General features: G+C 61.1%; 4 protein-coding genes across 4 annotated transcripts; all 4 read right to left on the bottom strand.

Moving 5' to 3' along the window:
* Positions 1 to 1261: 1261 nt before the first annotated feature.
* Positions 1262 to 2504, bottom strand: LOC142088023 (interferon-induced transmembrane protein 5-like). Its single transcript, XM_075162830.1, has 2 exons — positions 2289 to 2504; positions 1262 to 1599 (listed from the first exon to the last, which is right to left on the bottom strand). The coding sequence occupies exons 1-2, from the start codon at positions 2472 to 2474 to the stop codon at positions 1381 to 1383; spliced, it is 405 nt and encodes a 134-aa protein (XP_075018931.1). The 5' UTR covers positions 2475 to 2504; the 3' UTR covers positions 1262 to 1380.
* A 769-nt stretch (positions 2505 to 3273) lies between these two features.
* On the bottom strand, positions 3274 to 4617 carry LOC142088022 (interferon-induced transmembrane protein 5-like). The gene is made up of 2 exons (XM_075162829.1): positions 4429 to 4617; positions 3274 to 3754 (listed from the first exon to the last, which is right to left on the bottom strand). The coding sequence occupies exons 1-2, from the start codon at positions 4612 to 4614 to the stop codon at positions 3608 to 3610; spliced, it is 333 nt and encodes a 110-aa protein (XP_075018930.1). The 5' UTR covers positions 4615 to 4617; the 3' UTR covers positions 3274 to 3607.
* A 276-nt stretch (positions 4618 to 4893) lies between these two features.
* On the bottom strand, positions 4894 to 7128 carry LOC142088386 (interferon-induced transmembrane protein 1-like). The gene is made up of 2 exons (XM_075163687.1): positions 6803 to 7128; positions 4894 to 5868 (listed from the first exon to the last, which is right to left on the bottom strand). Exons 1-2 carry the CDS (start codon positions 7016 to 7018, stop codon positions 5701 to 5703), a joined length of 384 nt encoding a protein of 127 aa, XP_075019788.1. The 5' UTR covers positions 7019 to 7128; the 3' UTR covers positions 4894 to 5700.
* A 4413-nt stretch (positions 7129 to 11541) lies between these two features.
* On the bottom strand, positions 11542 to 13239 carry LOC142088385 (dispanin subfamily A member 2b-like). Its single transcript, XM_075163686.1, has 2 exons — positions 12968 to 13239; positions 11542 to 12131 (listed from the first exon to the last, which is right to left on the bottom strand). The coding sequence occupies exons 1-2, from the start codon at positions 13178 to 13180 to the stop codon at positions 11931 to 11933; spliced, it is 414 nt and encodes a 137-aa protein (XP_075019787.1). The 5' UTR covers positions 13181 to 13239; the 3' UTR covers positions 11542 to 11930.
* Between the last annotated feature and the right edge of the window lie 2338 nt (positions 13240 to 15577).

The following is a 15577-nucleotide window of genomic DNA, read 5'->3' as shown; positions in this document are numbered from 1 at the left end:
TGAGCCAGCTCTGGCCCGGGGAGGGCAAGGGGGAGGGATAGCGCAGAGCAGCAGGGTTGCATCCTGCGCTCATCCCCTCTGTCCTTGCCGGGGACCCGCTGGGGGATGTCTGCTTTCCTGCAATGAATTTGCAAGTCTCGGCTCCCCTTGGAGGGGATGACATCTCATCTGCTTGAGCGTGTCCCCACAGGGCCAAGAAACTTCTCTGCTTCTTTCCCCTCCTCAGTCGCAGGTGTGGCCCCGATACCTGCGGCTGTTTTAGGCTGGGTGGCTCTAAGGGTCACGGAGGTTGTTCCTTCTCCTGGCTGCGAAGAGGAAGATCAGAGTGAAAAAGCCGTATTTGTACTGTCCCTTTAGCATCCTGAAACAAAGAAGTTCCTGACAAACTCTCTAAGACTCAATTTGGAGTTTTAGAAAGCAGGTATTCTTTATTGCGACGTTGGACGCACAGGGGATCGCTCCACCTACTGTGCGTGCCGAATCCCTCAACCATAGAAGTTATATACAATTAGAGTGTACATATTCTTACATTTCTGAGAAATAATCTAAATATTCATGTTATTCCCCGGAATTCATTAACATATGCAAAAGTCTTTGACGCATACGCCCTTGTGTTCATTGGTGGTCTTTCAGGGTCTCCCGGTGGTCTTTTAGGGTCCTCTGGTGGTCGTCGATAGTCTTCCTCACAGTGTGCTTTAGTTGAACTCAGTCTTCACGCATGCTCAGTTTTAACTCTTGGCTTAAATAGTACAATTCTCATTATCACGAACTAGCACTACCCCCTTATCTATTTTACTCAAGATACAAGGTAAGCCTCTTTATCTATTTTACGCAGAATACTAAGTTTCAAGGCCTTTTTATCTACTGGCTGTCCCGCCTGTCTGTTTGCGAAGCATTACTAACCGTCTGCATCATTTCAACCAAAGAACCGTCTGTCTCTTCACTGTTCCTTTGTATTTGGTATCAAGCCCGATCAATCCCCCTGCACTATACACACGCACGCAGAAGACTCGCAATGTGTGAAATGATTTAATGATTTAAATAGTGATCACTGAGGCTGGAGGGATGCTGTGCTCCACACAGGATAAAGGGTGTTAAGAAAACCCAGGGTAATCGAGCTGCCCCAAGAAGCGTGGCCAGGAGCCGGGGTCGGGCACTGCGGGGCTGGGGCTGCTGGGGAGGGTGAGGGGAGATGCAGCGGTGTGGGAGAAGCTTGTGGGGCTGCCCCCCCCCCGCCACGCACTGCCCGGTGGGTGTGAAAGCTTGCGGATGTGGCCCTGGGGGGCAGAGACGGGTGGTGGCTGGGTTATGCAGCACCAGTGGTCTTTGGGGAGGCCACCAGCAATGCGAAGGAGTTTCTACAAGCCCTTCGCCCACTGGTCACTTGTCCTCGTCGTCGCTCCCGCTGAACTGGTAGGTGAAGAAGCCGACGGACTCCTGGGCGAGCTTGGAGAGGTGGATGACGCCTGTGACGAGCAGGGCGGCGAGCAGCAGCGGCAGCACCACGCTCCCCGCCGTGGCCAGGGCGTTGTAGCACCTGGCCTTGGAGCTGAAGCGCCGAGCGGCTTCCACATCCCCGGCCACTTTCCGGTCCCGCGCCTGCAACAGCCAAGAGATGGGGCAGCAGCGCCTGGGCTGCCCGCAGCTCCCTTCCCGTGCCTCCTCCCAGCCTGGCTACGTGGCTTCGGTGCCCTCGCAGCCTGTAATTTAGACCTCCGGGCAGTGCCACGCTGCCGACCAGCTCCCCGCCAGCCAAGAGGGTGGCCATCCATCCGTCCCCGGCTGCCCACTGGCTCCACACACTCCTGCTCCCCCCGGCCCTGCTGTCTTTGCCACTGGGTTTTTCCCTTCTGCTTCTCTCGTGTTTCTTTTGGAGCCTCACTGGCTCCAGCCCTCGCTTTCCCCCATCGCTCCACCCTGGTCCAGTCCAGCTGGAGCTGCTCCTGCCAGAGGGCAGGTGGAGGGGCCGGGGGCATCACAGCTCCCCAGCACCTTCTAGGAAGAAGCAGTTGGTCCTCCGGCAGTGGCAGGAGGCTGTGGTTATCTGGGGGTCTCACCGCCTCATTAATAGGTGGCAGGAAAAGTGTGGGGACTTTACCAGGCAATGGTGTCGCCTGCGGCCAGCTTCCTGAGGGTGTTGGGCTTTCGTCCCTCTCCCCCAGCCCTCCCAGGTACTTATTTCAGATGCTCTGCGTCTCTTTGGGAAGTCCATCCCTCGGCATCAACGTGGGGAGGGCTCCCAGGTGACCCCAAATGTTCAGTCTCCCATCCCCGCTCGGCGCCCATACCTTGACGGAGAAGGCGAGCGCCACGAAGCCGAGACAGCAGAAGTTCATGTAGATGGTGTTGAAGATGGACCAGATGAGGTGGTCGCGGGGCGGTGGGGAGGTGCCGACAGCGAGGACGGTGGGAGACGGCTCCCGCTTGTGGGCCGGCGTGGGCAGGTAGTCCTCCCGCGGGTAGGAGGTGTCCATGGCCACGAAGAGGGGCACCCCGCGGCTCTCCTGCTCCACCAGCCTGGCTGGGGGAGCGGGGCAGGGCGGCCCCTTTATATAGTGCTTGTCTACGGCCCGGCCTCGACTCCTCTATATATAAACCCGAGAAATTACAGCCCTCCCCGGGCTGTGGTTATCGGACATGCTTGGCTGGGAGCTAGGAGAAACAAACTTGGTTTTGCGAGCTTACGGGCTTTTTATATCTAGCCTTCCTCCCGCGATGAGGAGCACAGACGGCTCCAGCATGACGGAGGGAGAGGCCGAGCACTCGGGGAGGACCGTTGGGATGGAGCCGTGGGATGACTTTGAAACCAAGTGACTGTCACCCTGCGGGGCCGAGACAGACCCTCGGGTGCCAGGATCTCTCGCTGTGCCAGCTCGCACCAATACCTTCAGCCTAATCCCTCCAGGCCGTCTTGGCTGGGAAGACCCCTCATTCACAGCGCGTTTGGGCCGTCAGATGCATTAAATGGGAACTTAATGCCAAGATGTGGAAGAGCTGCTTCTACAGGGTTCCCTGGAAGTGGGAGGAGATGGGGCTGTGCGGCGGGATGGGGTGTGTATGGCCAGAAAAACACGGAGATTTTTTTCCTTCAGTTTTCTGCCATGCCTAAACTTTTAGGAAGAAACTTATCTGGGCTGGAAGTGCTCTGCACCGCGGCGGGGATGGAGGCAGAGAGCCATGGAGCCGGCAGCGGGAGGAGGATGCTGTCCCAAAGATGCACAAGGACTCTCTCCTCCTTCCCCACTGTGAGTAAGGCGACAGGTGAGGGGGTTTGGCCGGACAAGCTTTATTTGTGGCAACAGTGACCTATACACGCGTTGCAGCTTGGTTAAACACCGGGAAGCCCAGCAGCTCCCTGCCAAGGCGCACAAGCGAAGAAGAAGGGGGGGCTGTCCTCAGCATCCCAGCCCGGCCCACCCATCCCCTTCCATGCAGCGGCTGTGCTGGGACACCAGGGGTGCAGGCAGCGAGGGCACAGGGCGTCGCGCTCTTTCCCCCGGTGCCATGCACCCAAAGTGGAGACACAGGGACATTTTGGGAGGAAGAGGAGTGGGGAGGAGAAGCACCCCATGTGGTGGCAGCAAGCAGGTCGGTGGCTGCGTGGCAGTCAGATGGTGCTGGATATGGCAATGATGACGATGATGGCCACCACGGCGAGGACCAGCAGCAGGGAGCAGATGATGTTTAACACCTTGGCACGGGCACCATGCCGCCGGGCACCCTCCAGGTCCCCCAGCACCTTGCAGTCGCGGGCCTGTGGAGGCAAATGGGGGGCTCAGCAGGGGGGACCTGGTTGGGGGCCTGGCCCTGGGGTGGCTGCAAGGTGGTGCTGGGACCTCAGGGACGCATTGCCTCGGGACAGGGGGTGAAGCCACTGGCGCTGCCCGTTCCCCCTGCCCGTGGTCCTGGCTCTCGGGATAGGCAGGCTCGGTGGGGCAGTGGATCAGGTGGCGGGGGACCGGATCGGAGGGTCCCAGAGCAGGGTGGAATCAGGGGGGTCTGGGATGGAAGACTGGATCTGGAGGTCCTGGCATGGGAGAAGGGTCTGGGGTGGGCTAGGGCAGGGGGTGTCCCTGGCTGGGGAAAGATCCGAGTCGGGCTCGGTCGGGGGGTTCCGGGGAGTGGGGCTCCCTGGCCGGGGAAGGGTCCGGGTCGGGCTGAGTCAGGGGGGACCGGATCGGGGAGGGTCTCAGCGCAGGGCTGGCGTCGGAGGGGGCTGGGTCGGGGGGTCTCAGGCCGGGGGGTCTCAGGCCAGGGGGTCCCGGGCCGGGGAGAGGGTCGGGACGTGTCGGGGGTCTCGGGCCGGGTTGGCTCTTGGGGCTTGCTCGGGAGGTCCCGGGAGGAGCGGGCTGGCTCGGGGGTCCTGGGACGTCTTGGCCAGTGGAGCGGGGGTAGCGGTGGGGGTCCCTGGACCGTCCCCTCTCTCACCTTGATGGAGAAGACGAGCGCGGGGAAGCAGAGGCAGCCCAGGTAGGCGAGCCCGCAGCCCAGCAGGGCGTTGAGGAGGGACCAGAGCACGTAGTCCCGCGGCTGCCCGTCGGGGCCGGCGGCGGGGGTCGCCCCCCGCCCGGGGGGCTGCAGCGAGATGGACACCTCCGCCTGCCGGGGCTTCATGGCCGGGTCGCGCCGGGAGCCGAGGCGGGGAGCGCCGGGGAAATGAAACCGACCCCGCCCGGGGAGGGGGTCCGGCCCCGCACCGCCCCCAGCGCCGGCCCGGGCCCCCCAGCGCGGGCGGGGCGGCCGGACAGCCCCCCCGCCCCGGGGGCCACCCTGGGGCTCAGCCCCCTCCTCGGTGGGTGGCACTGCCACCCAGGGCACGGTCGTCCCTGTCCCTGTACCCCCACCCAGCGTAAGCTGGCGGGTGTGGGGCAGCATTGGGGATTCAGAGGGGACCTTGGGGACTCAGAGGGGACTCCAGGGGACTTTGGGGACTCAAAAGCCAAATTTCCCCTTCGGAGAGCCGCTCCATGGGCAGCGAAGGGTGGGGAGATGGCACTGCCGTGGGGCAGGGACAGGTGTGGGCTTGGAGGATGGTTTCAGGGTGCCGAAATGAAGGGCAGGTGGGTGCAAGGGAAGGTGGGACCCCCCCAGCTCCGCTGCTGAGCCCCGGGTTCCTCAGCAGGGGCTGCAGAGCCTGGCGGTCCCCCTCCCCGCAGTGGCTATCTCCGCCTGGGATGGTAGCTGACACAGGCAGGAGGAAGCACAGAAATTGGTCCTCGAGGGGTGTGGGGTGTCTCTGAACACCCCAGAAGCCTGGGCAGGGTGTGTGCGTTTACATTTACCTAACAGCACCAACATGGCACCCCCTTTGCAAGCCCCTTTCCTGCTGCTCTTCCTCGCTCAGCCCTGCCTCCCCGCTCGTCTGAGTTATGGGGTAGCCCAGCCCCCTGAGGTGGGGGTGCCTGGGGGGAATAACGCCCCCCAAAACCCAAATCCATGATGTTTCCCAGGAGAAAGGTGGGGAAGGAGCTTTATTTGCTGGGAGCTCATCCCATGGGTATGTGCTGAAAAGGGTTGTCTCAGCCAGGGTGCAACCAGGAGGGTGCCTGAGGACACCCCCTTGTCCAGTGGGAGTGGGGAGAAAGGTCCCACAGGACCCACGCGTCTCCCCCAGGAGTGAGGCGGGTGAGTTTTGGATGAGTGGGGTGGAGGGGAAGAAAAAACGAGGCCCCGGTGCTGCTGCTTCTCAGTGGGACGGAGTTAGAGGCGGCTGCCCGCCAGCAAGCTGTTGTAGTATACAACCAGCACCACGATACAGATGATGGTACCCACGATGCCCAGGCAGAGCGCTGCGACGTTCAGATGCTTGGCCGTCCTCCCGTAGCTGCCCGCAGCTGACGGGTCCTGGGCGATTATCCTGTCTCTGGCCTGTGCATCGGGAGAGGAAGATGGGTAGTGAAATGGCACGAGACAGAGGCGGAGGTGGTGGTGGCGATGGGCCGAGGGGACATGCCGGTCTCCCTCGCCATCGAGCAGCTGGCCTTGCCGAAGCCTGGCACAGGGATCCTCCGGGCTCTGCCACAACCCCGAGAAACCCACCCCGATGCGGCAGAAATGGAGCTCACAGCAGCCTGAAAGCTTTCCTAATGCCTTATGAAAAGCCATTACGCTTGGCAACATGCTGCACAGTCCTCTTGGGAGGCTGGGGCAGCAGCGCGGGAGGGGGAGAGCCGGGCAGAAGAGGGGGGGTCTGGTCGGAAGCGCCCACACGGCGCTTCCTGCAGTGCCGGCAGATGCTGACATGCGCCTCTCTACGGTCATCAGGGTGCCCGTTGAAAATTATTTACTTTCAAGGTAATAAAGGAAAAGTGCGCAGGGAGCAATCGTTTCTTATCTCAGATAGGGTGAAGCCTCGCAGTGGTTTTGGGAGGGAGCCGGGAGCCGCCTGCCCACCTTATCCCCCCGGTGGGAGACAGTTTGGGGCTCGCTCAAGTCTGTGGGAGGAGAGCTGGACTGGCCGCGCTGCCCGGGTCCCCCTTCCCAAGGCACCAAAGGAGAACAGGCGGCCCTCGAATCGTGGCTTTGCTGGGGACGTTGGGTGCGGAGTGGCGTGGTGGGGCTGGACGTGGCAGAACGGAGTGGGGGGGCGTCTCATGGGGGGAAGGATGGGGATCGAGGTGGGGATGGGGCGGTTTGGGGCAAGCTGGGGCAGGGTGGGACAAGATGGGACAGGGTGAGATGGGGTGGGACAAGATGGTACGGGAAAAGATGGGATCAGGGAGCCCTGGCACGGGGGCAGGCAGCAGGCGGGACTCCCGAGCCAGGCAGGGGGGTGGTGGGATGGGGGTGACTTTCCCCTCACCTTAACGGAGAAGATGAGCGCGATGAAGCCCAGGCAGAAGGGGTTGCAGAACATGCTGTTGAAGAAGGACCAGAGCACAAAGTCCTGGGGGTTGGGGACGGGCTCCGGCCGAACAAAAGAGGTGATGGTGGGGCCGAAGGCGGTGGCCGGGGAACCTGTCCCGTTCCTGCCGTAGGGATGCATGTCGATGCTGACGGACGGGGGCAAGTTCTCCATGGCAGCCCGGCCCTGGGTAGAGCGGGGACACAGGCGCCCCGGCTAATTATAGGTAAGAGGAAGGGTTTGCTGGGGTGGGGCCGCCCCGCCTGACACCACGCAGGGCACCGGGGCGGATCTCCTGCGGACGGGCTGCGGGGCGGGGTGGGCTCCCGGGCGGGCTGGGGGCCCGGCGGGGGGGGAGAGCCGCAGCCCCGGGCGTGGTCTGGGGGGCAGGCGGAGGGGAATGCCCATGGCTCGGGTGATGCACCGGGGCGGGCGCCTTGCCCGTTCCTCTTTGCTTTTTTCACTCTCGGGCTGATGAGCAATTTCTGCCCGGGGCAGGTCAGGGCAAAATCGCACCTCTGGGGTTTCTCAGTCGCAGCGGGGACATGTGGCACTGGATGACAGCGAGGACATGCCACTGCTGGGGGGGCGGCCACCAGCCCCCTGAAACTCCCTCCCCAGCTGCAAACCACCGCCGAGGGCTCGATCCCCATCCGCAGAGGCTAAAGCCAGCAGCAGCAGCGGGGGTCACCCAACCGCTGGGTTTGCAAGTTGGGTTTTGGGGGTTTTCTCCTTCCCCTTGGTTTCGGCATCCATGATGAGGTGTTGCAGCCGTGGTGAGATCTTGCGGCTGCCAAAAAAAGGTTGAGGGGTGGAAAAAAAAAAGAAGAACGTTTCAAGGAAACAGCAGGGAGGTAAAAAACATCGGAATCAAAAAACCGCCAAGGCACAGAGCTACAAACTACACGGGTTTTGGAAATACCAGCATCCTTCCTGCTCGGTGGCCGGCTCCTGGAGGCTGAGTGAGAGGTTGATGAAGGGAAACCCATACCTGATATTTTTCTGAGAAAGGGGTTTTTCCCCACCTAGTAAGAGTGGAAGATTTGTGCCAGGAGGAGGGCAAAGGCGTTCATCACCTGCGCTCGCTGCCCCGTGGCTTTTCTGGCCATCCTGGTAATTTGGGGGGTGGTTCTGAAAGTCCTGGCCCCTAACGTCACTTGTCCTGAACCCACAGGAAATTAAAGATTTTTTTTTTTCTTTTCCTCAGCTACTTCCCTGGTGGCAGGGGGCTGCTCGTTGAGGTTAATGAGGTTTGTTAGGTCATGGTGTTAATTAAGGAATCACTGCGGGGAAGTGGGGAGGCTGGCAGGGATGGGCAAAGGGATGGTGGGGGTGGCGAGGGCTCGGTGGCAATTTCAGTGGGGTGTTTGTACTCCAGCCCCAACGCCTGACATACGGTGCTGCCGAAAAAGCTGCTTGCAGGAGCCCGATGGGGGGTTCCCCATTTTGGGGTGCTGGGGTCCCTCCATGGGGCACCACCTGCTTCTCCGGCTCATGTGGAGGCTAAGGGACCCGTGGTGTCGGGATGCTGGCCCAGGGCAACTGGCAGCCTCAAGGACGGAGCGCAGCTGATTTGCTCCTTGTCCATCATTTTGAAGCACCCGTTTAGGGATCCCATTTCCCACAACCGGCCGGCACAAGCGGGATTACAGCTGGTGTCTCACCGACCCGAGCTCGGCACCAACTGCCCACCAAAATTCCCACGTCCCCGCCTGCGTTTCCAGCTTTTTCATTTATTTGCCCTTGCACCTGAACAAACGAGACACTAGAAAGCAGAGAGACAAAGTTCAACCCACATTGCTGCTGCGGCCGGGTGCTTCCGCCCCGCCCCGCTCCCACCTGCAGCCCCAGCCCTTGGGGAGGTGGTTTAGTCCCCGGGGATGCCCGTAGCGGGGCCGGGCAGAGTTAAGGGGATGCGGTGGGTGATGGCTTTTGGGGCAAGTGCCGGGGGGAGGGTGCAAGAAACCGAAATGCCAGGGTGGCAGGAGGCTTTTGCATGCCTGGAGGGAAGGGTCTGCGAGGTGAACGCGGGACCATTAGGTTTGCGGGAGGCTTGTTACCCTGGGTTGAGAGCGGCTCGCTGGGTTACAGGGCTTGCCGAGGGCTGGCACGGGTCCCACCACTCGCTCGGCGCTCCCTTCTGGCACTGTGGCCGGGAGTTCAAGGGCTTGTTGGCCGCTTGCTGACAGCCTGAAGCAATTGCTGTAAAAGCACAAACAGGCTGTTCGCGTCCTCGGAGCACCACTGCCCTGCTCCTCCCTGCTGCGGGGTGGTAGCCCCCGAATCGGGTGGATTGACCCCAGAAAAAGGACTTTGCTCTCCCTGCTTTCAAAGCCCCCCCTGTGCCAGCTGTCCCACCTGTGCTGCTTTGGGCTGGGGTAGTTAATTTTCTTCACGGTAGCTACTATGGGGCCATTTTGGATCTGTGCTGGAAACAGTGTTGATAACATGGGGACGTTTTCGTTCCTGCTGAGCAGCGCTGACACAGGGTCAAGGCCTTTTCTGGTCCTCACCCACCCCACCAGCGAGCTGGCTGGGGGGACACAGGGAGTTGGGAGGGGACACAGCCGGGACAGCTGACCCCAACTGACCAAAGGATATCCCATACCATATGGCGGCGTGCTCAGCATATAGAGCTGGGGGAAGAAGAAGGAGGGGGGGACGTTCGGAGTGATGGCGTTTGTCTTCCCCAGTCACCGTTAGGCGTGATGGAGCCCTGCTGTCCTGGGGATGGCTGAACACCGGCCTGCCGGTGGGAAGTGGTGAATGAATCCCTTGTTCTGCTTTGCTTGTGCGCGGCTTTTGCTTTCCCTATTAAACTGTCTTTATCTCAGCCCACGAGTTTTCTCACTTTTACCCATCCCACTGCGGGGGAGTGAGTGAGCGGCTGTGTGGTGCTTAGCTGCCTGCCGGGTTAAACCACACCACCACCTGGCTCCCTCCCGGCACCGAGGGGCATCCCCATGCTGAAAAACCCCAGTCGCCCTTTGGGGAGGCGCGGGAGGGGTTTGGGGTGGTGCAGAGGGTGAGGGGCTGCTGCACCCTCTTCAACCCCATCCTGCTCCCGTCAGGCATATCGGACTGGGACCGCCCTGGTGGGTTTTCGGCTGCAGAGCATCCCTAAGGGACGTGCCCCAGGATTTTTTGCATGTGTTGGCTGATTGAGGAGGGGGGGAGAGTTCCTGGGGGTGCACGGTGAGCCCATACCCCTGTGCCAACCCAGATGGGCATCAAAATCCCCCAAGGCAGCAACGTGCCGCAAGGGATTTGGGCAGAACAAGGCTGGATCCTGCTCCTGCTGGGGTCGGGGAGAAAACGGGAAGAGGAAGGAGCGTGCAGGAGCGGGTGCGACACAGCACACCCCGCCGGCGCGCCGCCAACCCCTCGTATAATGGGACGCGGCTGTTGCCAGCGCTGTAACGAAGCAGCCAAGAGCCTGAAAGGTCAGGACGATGTTTTCGAGCAGGGGTTTGCTGTCCTTTTAAAAAACTTCTTGACCCCCACAGCTGGATGGGGATGTTTGATCCGGTATCCCGCTGGCGGGCATGTCAGTGGCCTGCGAGCCGGGCAGGCAGTGAGCAGCCCTGTTTGCAACCGGGAGCACGTGCTTGTTTGCTCTTATGGGAAGAAGTGGAGGAATAAATGATTCACCAGGAGGTTGGTGCCAGGGATCCTGCAACAAATAACCATTGTGTTTTGCGGGCAGGATTTCTGACATCTTACTCATGAGCGCAGCTTCTTGGCAGGAGCCTAATGTTCTTGGAGAGAGGGAAAAAAAAAAGGCTTTTTTTCCCATCCTCATGGGGCCCCAGCCCCGAGGACCCGAGCCTGCCGAGGGCAAGGAGCGCAAAGGCTTCCAGCAAGCTGGGGAGAGGGGAAGCCGGGCCAACCGCATACTTGAAGCTCTGCCAGATGGCCTTCAGCCAGGATTTTTCACGGGGTCCTGCCTGGGTCACTTCGGACACCGCCGAAGCCGGGCAGCCCAGTGCCACGTGCTGGCAGCCCCGGAGGCGCGAGGATTACTGCCGGCTTCCCAGCCAACCCGTGCACTGAGGCGGTGGGGATGGTTGGCCTGATGCTGAAAAGGCTTTGGAGGAGAGGAGAGGGGGGTCACATCTTGCTTCACCCCGAGATCAGCCCTGCCTGGCTGGCGTCCCCATCACCCGGCGGTCCCAGCGCCGCCCCATCTCTCAGGGCTGAGTTGCACGGCTCGCTGCCGCAGCAAGGCAATTTGGGATGGAGCCACACCACCCACAGCTTCCCCTTCCCTCTGGAAGCCTCTCCCGCCCCCACTGCCCCGCGCATGGCTGCAGAGAGTCATGTTCGAGCTCGTCTTGCTCAAGCCTTTGCACAGCCCCCCCACCCAAAAATCAAGCTTGCTCTCAGCTCCGCTTGCTCCTGAGGGTCGGTGAGGATGGGGGTGCTCCTGGTGACACCTCGGCAAAGATGAGGTGCTACCTGCATCCTTGGGGTGAGCCTTACAAGCACTTTGCATCCCGTATGGATGCCTCTTCCCCACGAGTACCCGGGTTCACCGAGCCTGGCGCATCCTCGAGCATCACCTCCGTGATGCTCCGTGCCAAGGGACAATTTCCCTCTCCGGGCGCGTCCCAAGGGCGGACGCCGTTTCTCAGCCGGCCAAGCTGGGGTGGGTGGACCCCAAACCACCCCCTGCCAAAATGAAACTGAGCCAGGGGCAAAAGTGAAAGAAACCTTTATTCGAACCAGGTTTTCTCCGAACGAGGCGCTTCTCCTTAGGATTCTTCTTAGAGGCACTTGGGGCACTTAGAGGCACTACAAAATCAGAGCGAAGCGGCAAGCAGAAAAGCACACTCTTTCCCTTTGCTAGTTTTTGGATGCTCGGCTCCTGCCAGAGGAGAGGTGTCTCCAGGCACTTCCAGGGAGGCCAATGAGGGCGGCCATCAGAGAGGGCTCCGTCGCGGCTTTGAGCAGTGAGGAAAGCAGGACAAGACCCCAGCGGGCTCCGGGGGGCCGCATGGGGGACATCCCCCCCCAGCTCCGAGGGGTGATGCGGGCTCCTAGCAGATGTAGAGGGGGATGCTCTGCCCGCGGAGCAAGGGAAGGGCTAAGTGGGGCCGAGGAAGGGGTGATACTCCTGCTCGTGGTTGAAGAGGCTCACCACGGCGATGGTGCCGCTAGCGATCAGGGCGATGACGAGGATGATGAGGAAGACGTTGAGCAGCAGGGCGGTGATATTCAGGTACTTGGCGGTAGAGCCGTAGCTGAGTGCCCCGCTGTAGTCGCCAAGGACTTTGCGGTCCCTGGACTGGGGGGAGGCGGAGGAGAGAGTCAGTGGGGTTGGGGGGGCCAGTGGAGGAGCCCGGCAGGCTCCAGGCTGCAGCCAGGTAGGAGAGGTGCTGGAGGGGCCGTGCAAGCCTGAGCTGCCGCGCTGGGCTGAGCTCCCCCCGTAACACCAAGAGTACCCCAGGGTGCCAACTGCCCCACTGCCCCGAACCCCTGCCTCCTCCAGAGCGTCCAGCCAGGGCCAGGGCTCTGTGGGGCCAGGGGCCCATGGAGCAGGGGCTCTGTGGGGTCCATGGGGCACCCTGGGGCTTGGGGGCTCTATGGGGTCCATGGGGCTCCTGGCTTGGGGGCTCTGTGGGGTGCTTTGGGCACCCCAGGGTTGGGGCTCTGTGGGGTCCATGGCTCTCCCTGGGGTTGGGCGCTCTATGGGGTCCACAGGTCTCCCTGGGCTTGGGGGCTCTGTAGGCTCCATGGGGCTCTGTGGGGTCCACAGCGCTCCCTGGGCCTGGGGGCTCTGGGGGCTCCATGGGGGCTCTATGGGCTCCATGGGGGCTCTATGGGGTCCATGGGGCACCCTGGGGTGGGGGCACTGTGGGGTCCACAGGCCTCCCTGACTTTGGGGGCTCTATGGGGTCCATGGCCCTCCCTGGAGTCGGGGGCTCTATGGAGGACACAGGGCTCCCTGGGCTTGGGGGCTCTGTGGGGTCCACAGGGCTCCCGGACTTTGGGGCTCTGTGGGGTCCATGGGCCTCCCTGGGGTTGGGGGCTCAGTGGCGTCCCCGGGGCCGCCCCCACCCCACCGCGCAGGCGGCGGCCGGGCTCCCCCCGCCCCCCGGCCCGGCCGTGGGACCCCCCCACCTTCACGGAGAAGACGAGCGCCAGGAAGCCCAGGCAGCAGACGTTGGCGTACAGCGTCATGCAGAGGGACCAGGCCAGGTGGTCGCGGGGAGGGGGCGGCGGCGCCGGCTCCACAGACACGACGGTGCTCTGCGGCAGCCCCTCCATGCCCAGCTCCTCCGCCAGCGGCTCGTAGGGCGGCAGCGCCGGCGCCGGCGACCGCGACCGCTCCATCCCGGCGGGCTCGGGGCTGCGGCGGGCGGGGGGGCGGGCGGGGGGAGGCGGCGTCCGGCGGCGGTTTCGTTTCCCCGGGACCGAGGAGGGGGCGGGACGGGGCCGCCCCGCCCGGGCACCCCTGCCCGGCGAGGAGAAGCCCCCCGGCCTCCCCCTGCGCGGCGGGGGCATCCCGCGCTGGCCGCTGCGCCGGTTTGGGCTGGGGTGGAGTTAATTTTCTTCCTAGTAGCTGTATGGGGCTGTGTTTTGGGTTCGGGATGAGAATGACGTTGGTAACACACTGATGTTTTAGCTGTCAGAATGTGCTGGTTTGGGCTGGCGTAGAGTTAATTTTCTTCACAGTAGCTAGTATGGGGCTGTTTTGGATTTGTGCTGGAATCAGTGTTGATAACACGGGGACGTTTTCGTTCCTGCTGAGCAGTGCTGACACAGGGTCAAGGCCTTTTCTGCTCCTCACCCACCCCACCAGCGAGCAGGCTGGGGCGGCACAGGGAGTTGGGAGGGGACACAGCCGGGGACCCAACTGACCGAAGGGTATTCCATACCATAGGACGACATGCTCAGCATATAGAGCTGGGGAGGAAGGGGAGACGTTCAGAGTGACGGCATTTGTCTTCCCAAGTCACCATTGGCGTGATGGAGCCCAGCTTTCTTGGAGATGGCTGAACACCGGCCTGCCGGTGGGAAGGAGTGAATGGATTCCTTGGTTTGCTTTGCTTGCGTGTGCGGCTTTTGCTTTTCCTGTTAAACTGTCTTTATCTAAACCCACGAATTACCTATTGAACTGTCTTTATCTCAACCCACGAGTTTTCTCACTTTTTCCCTTCTGGTTCTCTCCCCCATCCCACCAGGAGGGAGTGAGCAAGCGGCTGGGTGGGGCTTGGTTGCCAGCCGGGGTTAAACCACGACACCCCTTCTTTCCCCCTTCTTTCTTTGTTCCCCTCTTTCCTTGTCCCCTTCTTTGCCCCCTTCTTTACCCCTTTCTTTGCTCCCTTTTTCTTTGTCCCCTTCTTTGCCTTCTTTTTTCTTTGTTCCCTTCTTTGCCTTCTTTTTTCTTTGTTCCCTTCTTTGCCCCCTTTTTTCTTTGTTCCCTTCTTTGCCCCCTTGTTTACCCTCTTTTTCTTTGCCCCCTTCTTTCCTTGTCCCTTTCTTTGTCCCCTTCTTTGACCCCTCCTGGGATGGCCGACTGGGGTCAACTGTGAGTGTTTTGGGTTGCTTGGTGAAGAAACCCTAAATAAGGTCCCCGCCGCACGGCACTGGGAACCCCCTTCCCCCCCCTGCTTTCAGCCCCAAACCCCAGCTCCCCGCTGCCGGCAGTTTGGATTTTTCGGTGTCTGCAAGCGGTCGAGGCTGATGGGATACAACTTCACGGCCCCTAAAGTTTCTAGCTCCATCGAGGCGAAAGGCTTTTGGCAGAAGAAGCCCTGGCCGGGATCATCGTCCCTTTGGCACGGCGCGGATCGCCACTCCCCTAATTTTTTGGAGGAGGGGTTCTTCCCGGAAACCTCGTCAAGGCAGGGCCAAGCACATTGCTGGCACGGGGAGGAGGCAGGATGTCGTGCGAAGGGCTTGGGCATGTGTCTGCCTGTGAAATCCCTGAAATCCTGCTGGTGGGGGGGCAGGACCAGGACAGGCTGCGGCTGGCCCAGAGCTCGTCCCCTCTGGCTCTGCCACCTCTAAGGCAGCCCTTCATAGGGTCCAAGCAGCCAGGAACAAACCCCACTCTTGCGGAGGCACCCAAGCCCGGCTCCGACTCCGTCCCCCACAAATGTGGGGTGAGGCCGGAAGGTGCCACTTGTTGGGGACGTTGTTTGGGACCTGTGAAAAGCCCCATGCTGGCTCCCTGTGGTCCCCAGGGCACCATCGCCCTAACAAAAAATCCCTTCCCTAACTATTATACCAGCCAGTTTTTACGTGTGACAGTGTATTAACTTTGTTAATATGTCTTAATTCACATTATAGACTGTAATATAAGGAGGTAATAAAATTTTACTGGCAACTCTGGGATTGTTCATGCTTAAATAAAACAAACTGAAGGACAGCCCGGCCCTGGAAAGAAGGACTTTGCTTCTCAGAAGCTTCAAGCTGTCCATGAAGCATAAAGGATACCCCGGGTCAACCAAGATAACGCCAGCGTCCTAGCCCTTCCGACACGTCTTTGAAACCCTCCCAGCGTTGTCTGGCGTCATAGATCAGTAACTCCAGCAAGACTGATGGCAGGGACATCTGGATCAATAGACAAGCAGCAAGAATGCTGCAAAACCAGAGTTGCTTTGCAAAGTTTTACAGTGATTAGTAATTGGTAGCGTGGGTGCTAGTGATCAGTCAAGTCGTCTTGTACCTAAACAATTGAAGGGTGTAAGAACCCTGCGTGAAGCCACATTCGGGGTGCCCCGA

This window comes from Calonectris borealis, chromosome 14 (assembly GCF_964195595.1).
Source record: "Calonectris borealis chromosome 14, bCalBor7.hap1.2, whole genome shotgun sequence".
In the NCBI taxonomy this organism is placed as follows: domain Eukaryota; kingdom Metazoa; phylum Chordata; class Aves; order Procellariiformes; family Procellariidae; genus Calonectris; species Calonectris borealis.
Note: the sequence above shows the minus strand (reverse complement) of the source record. Positions and strands in the feature narration are given on the sequence as shown.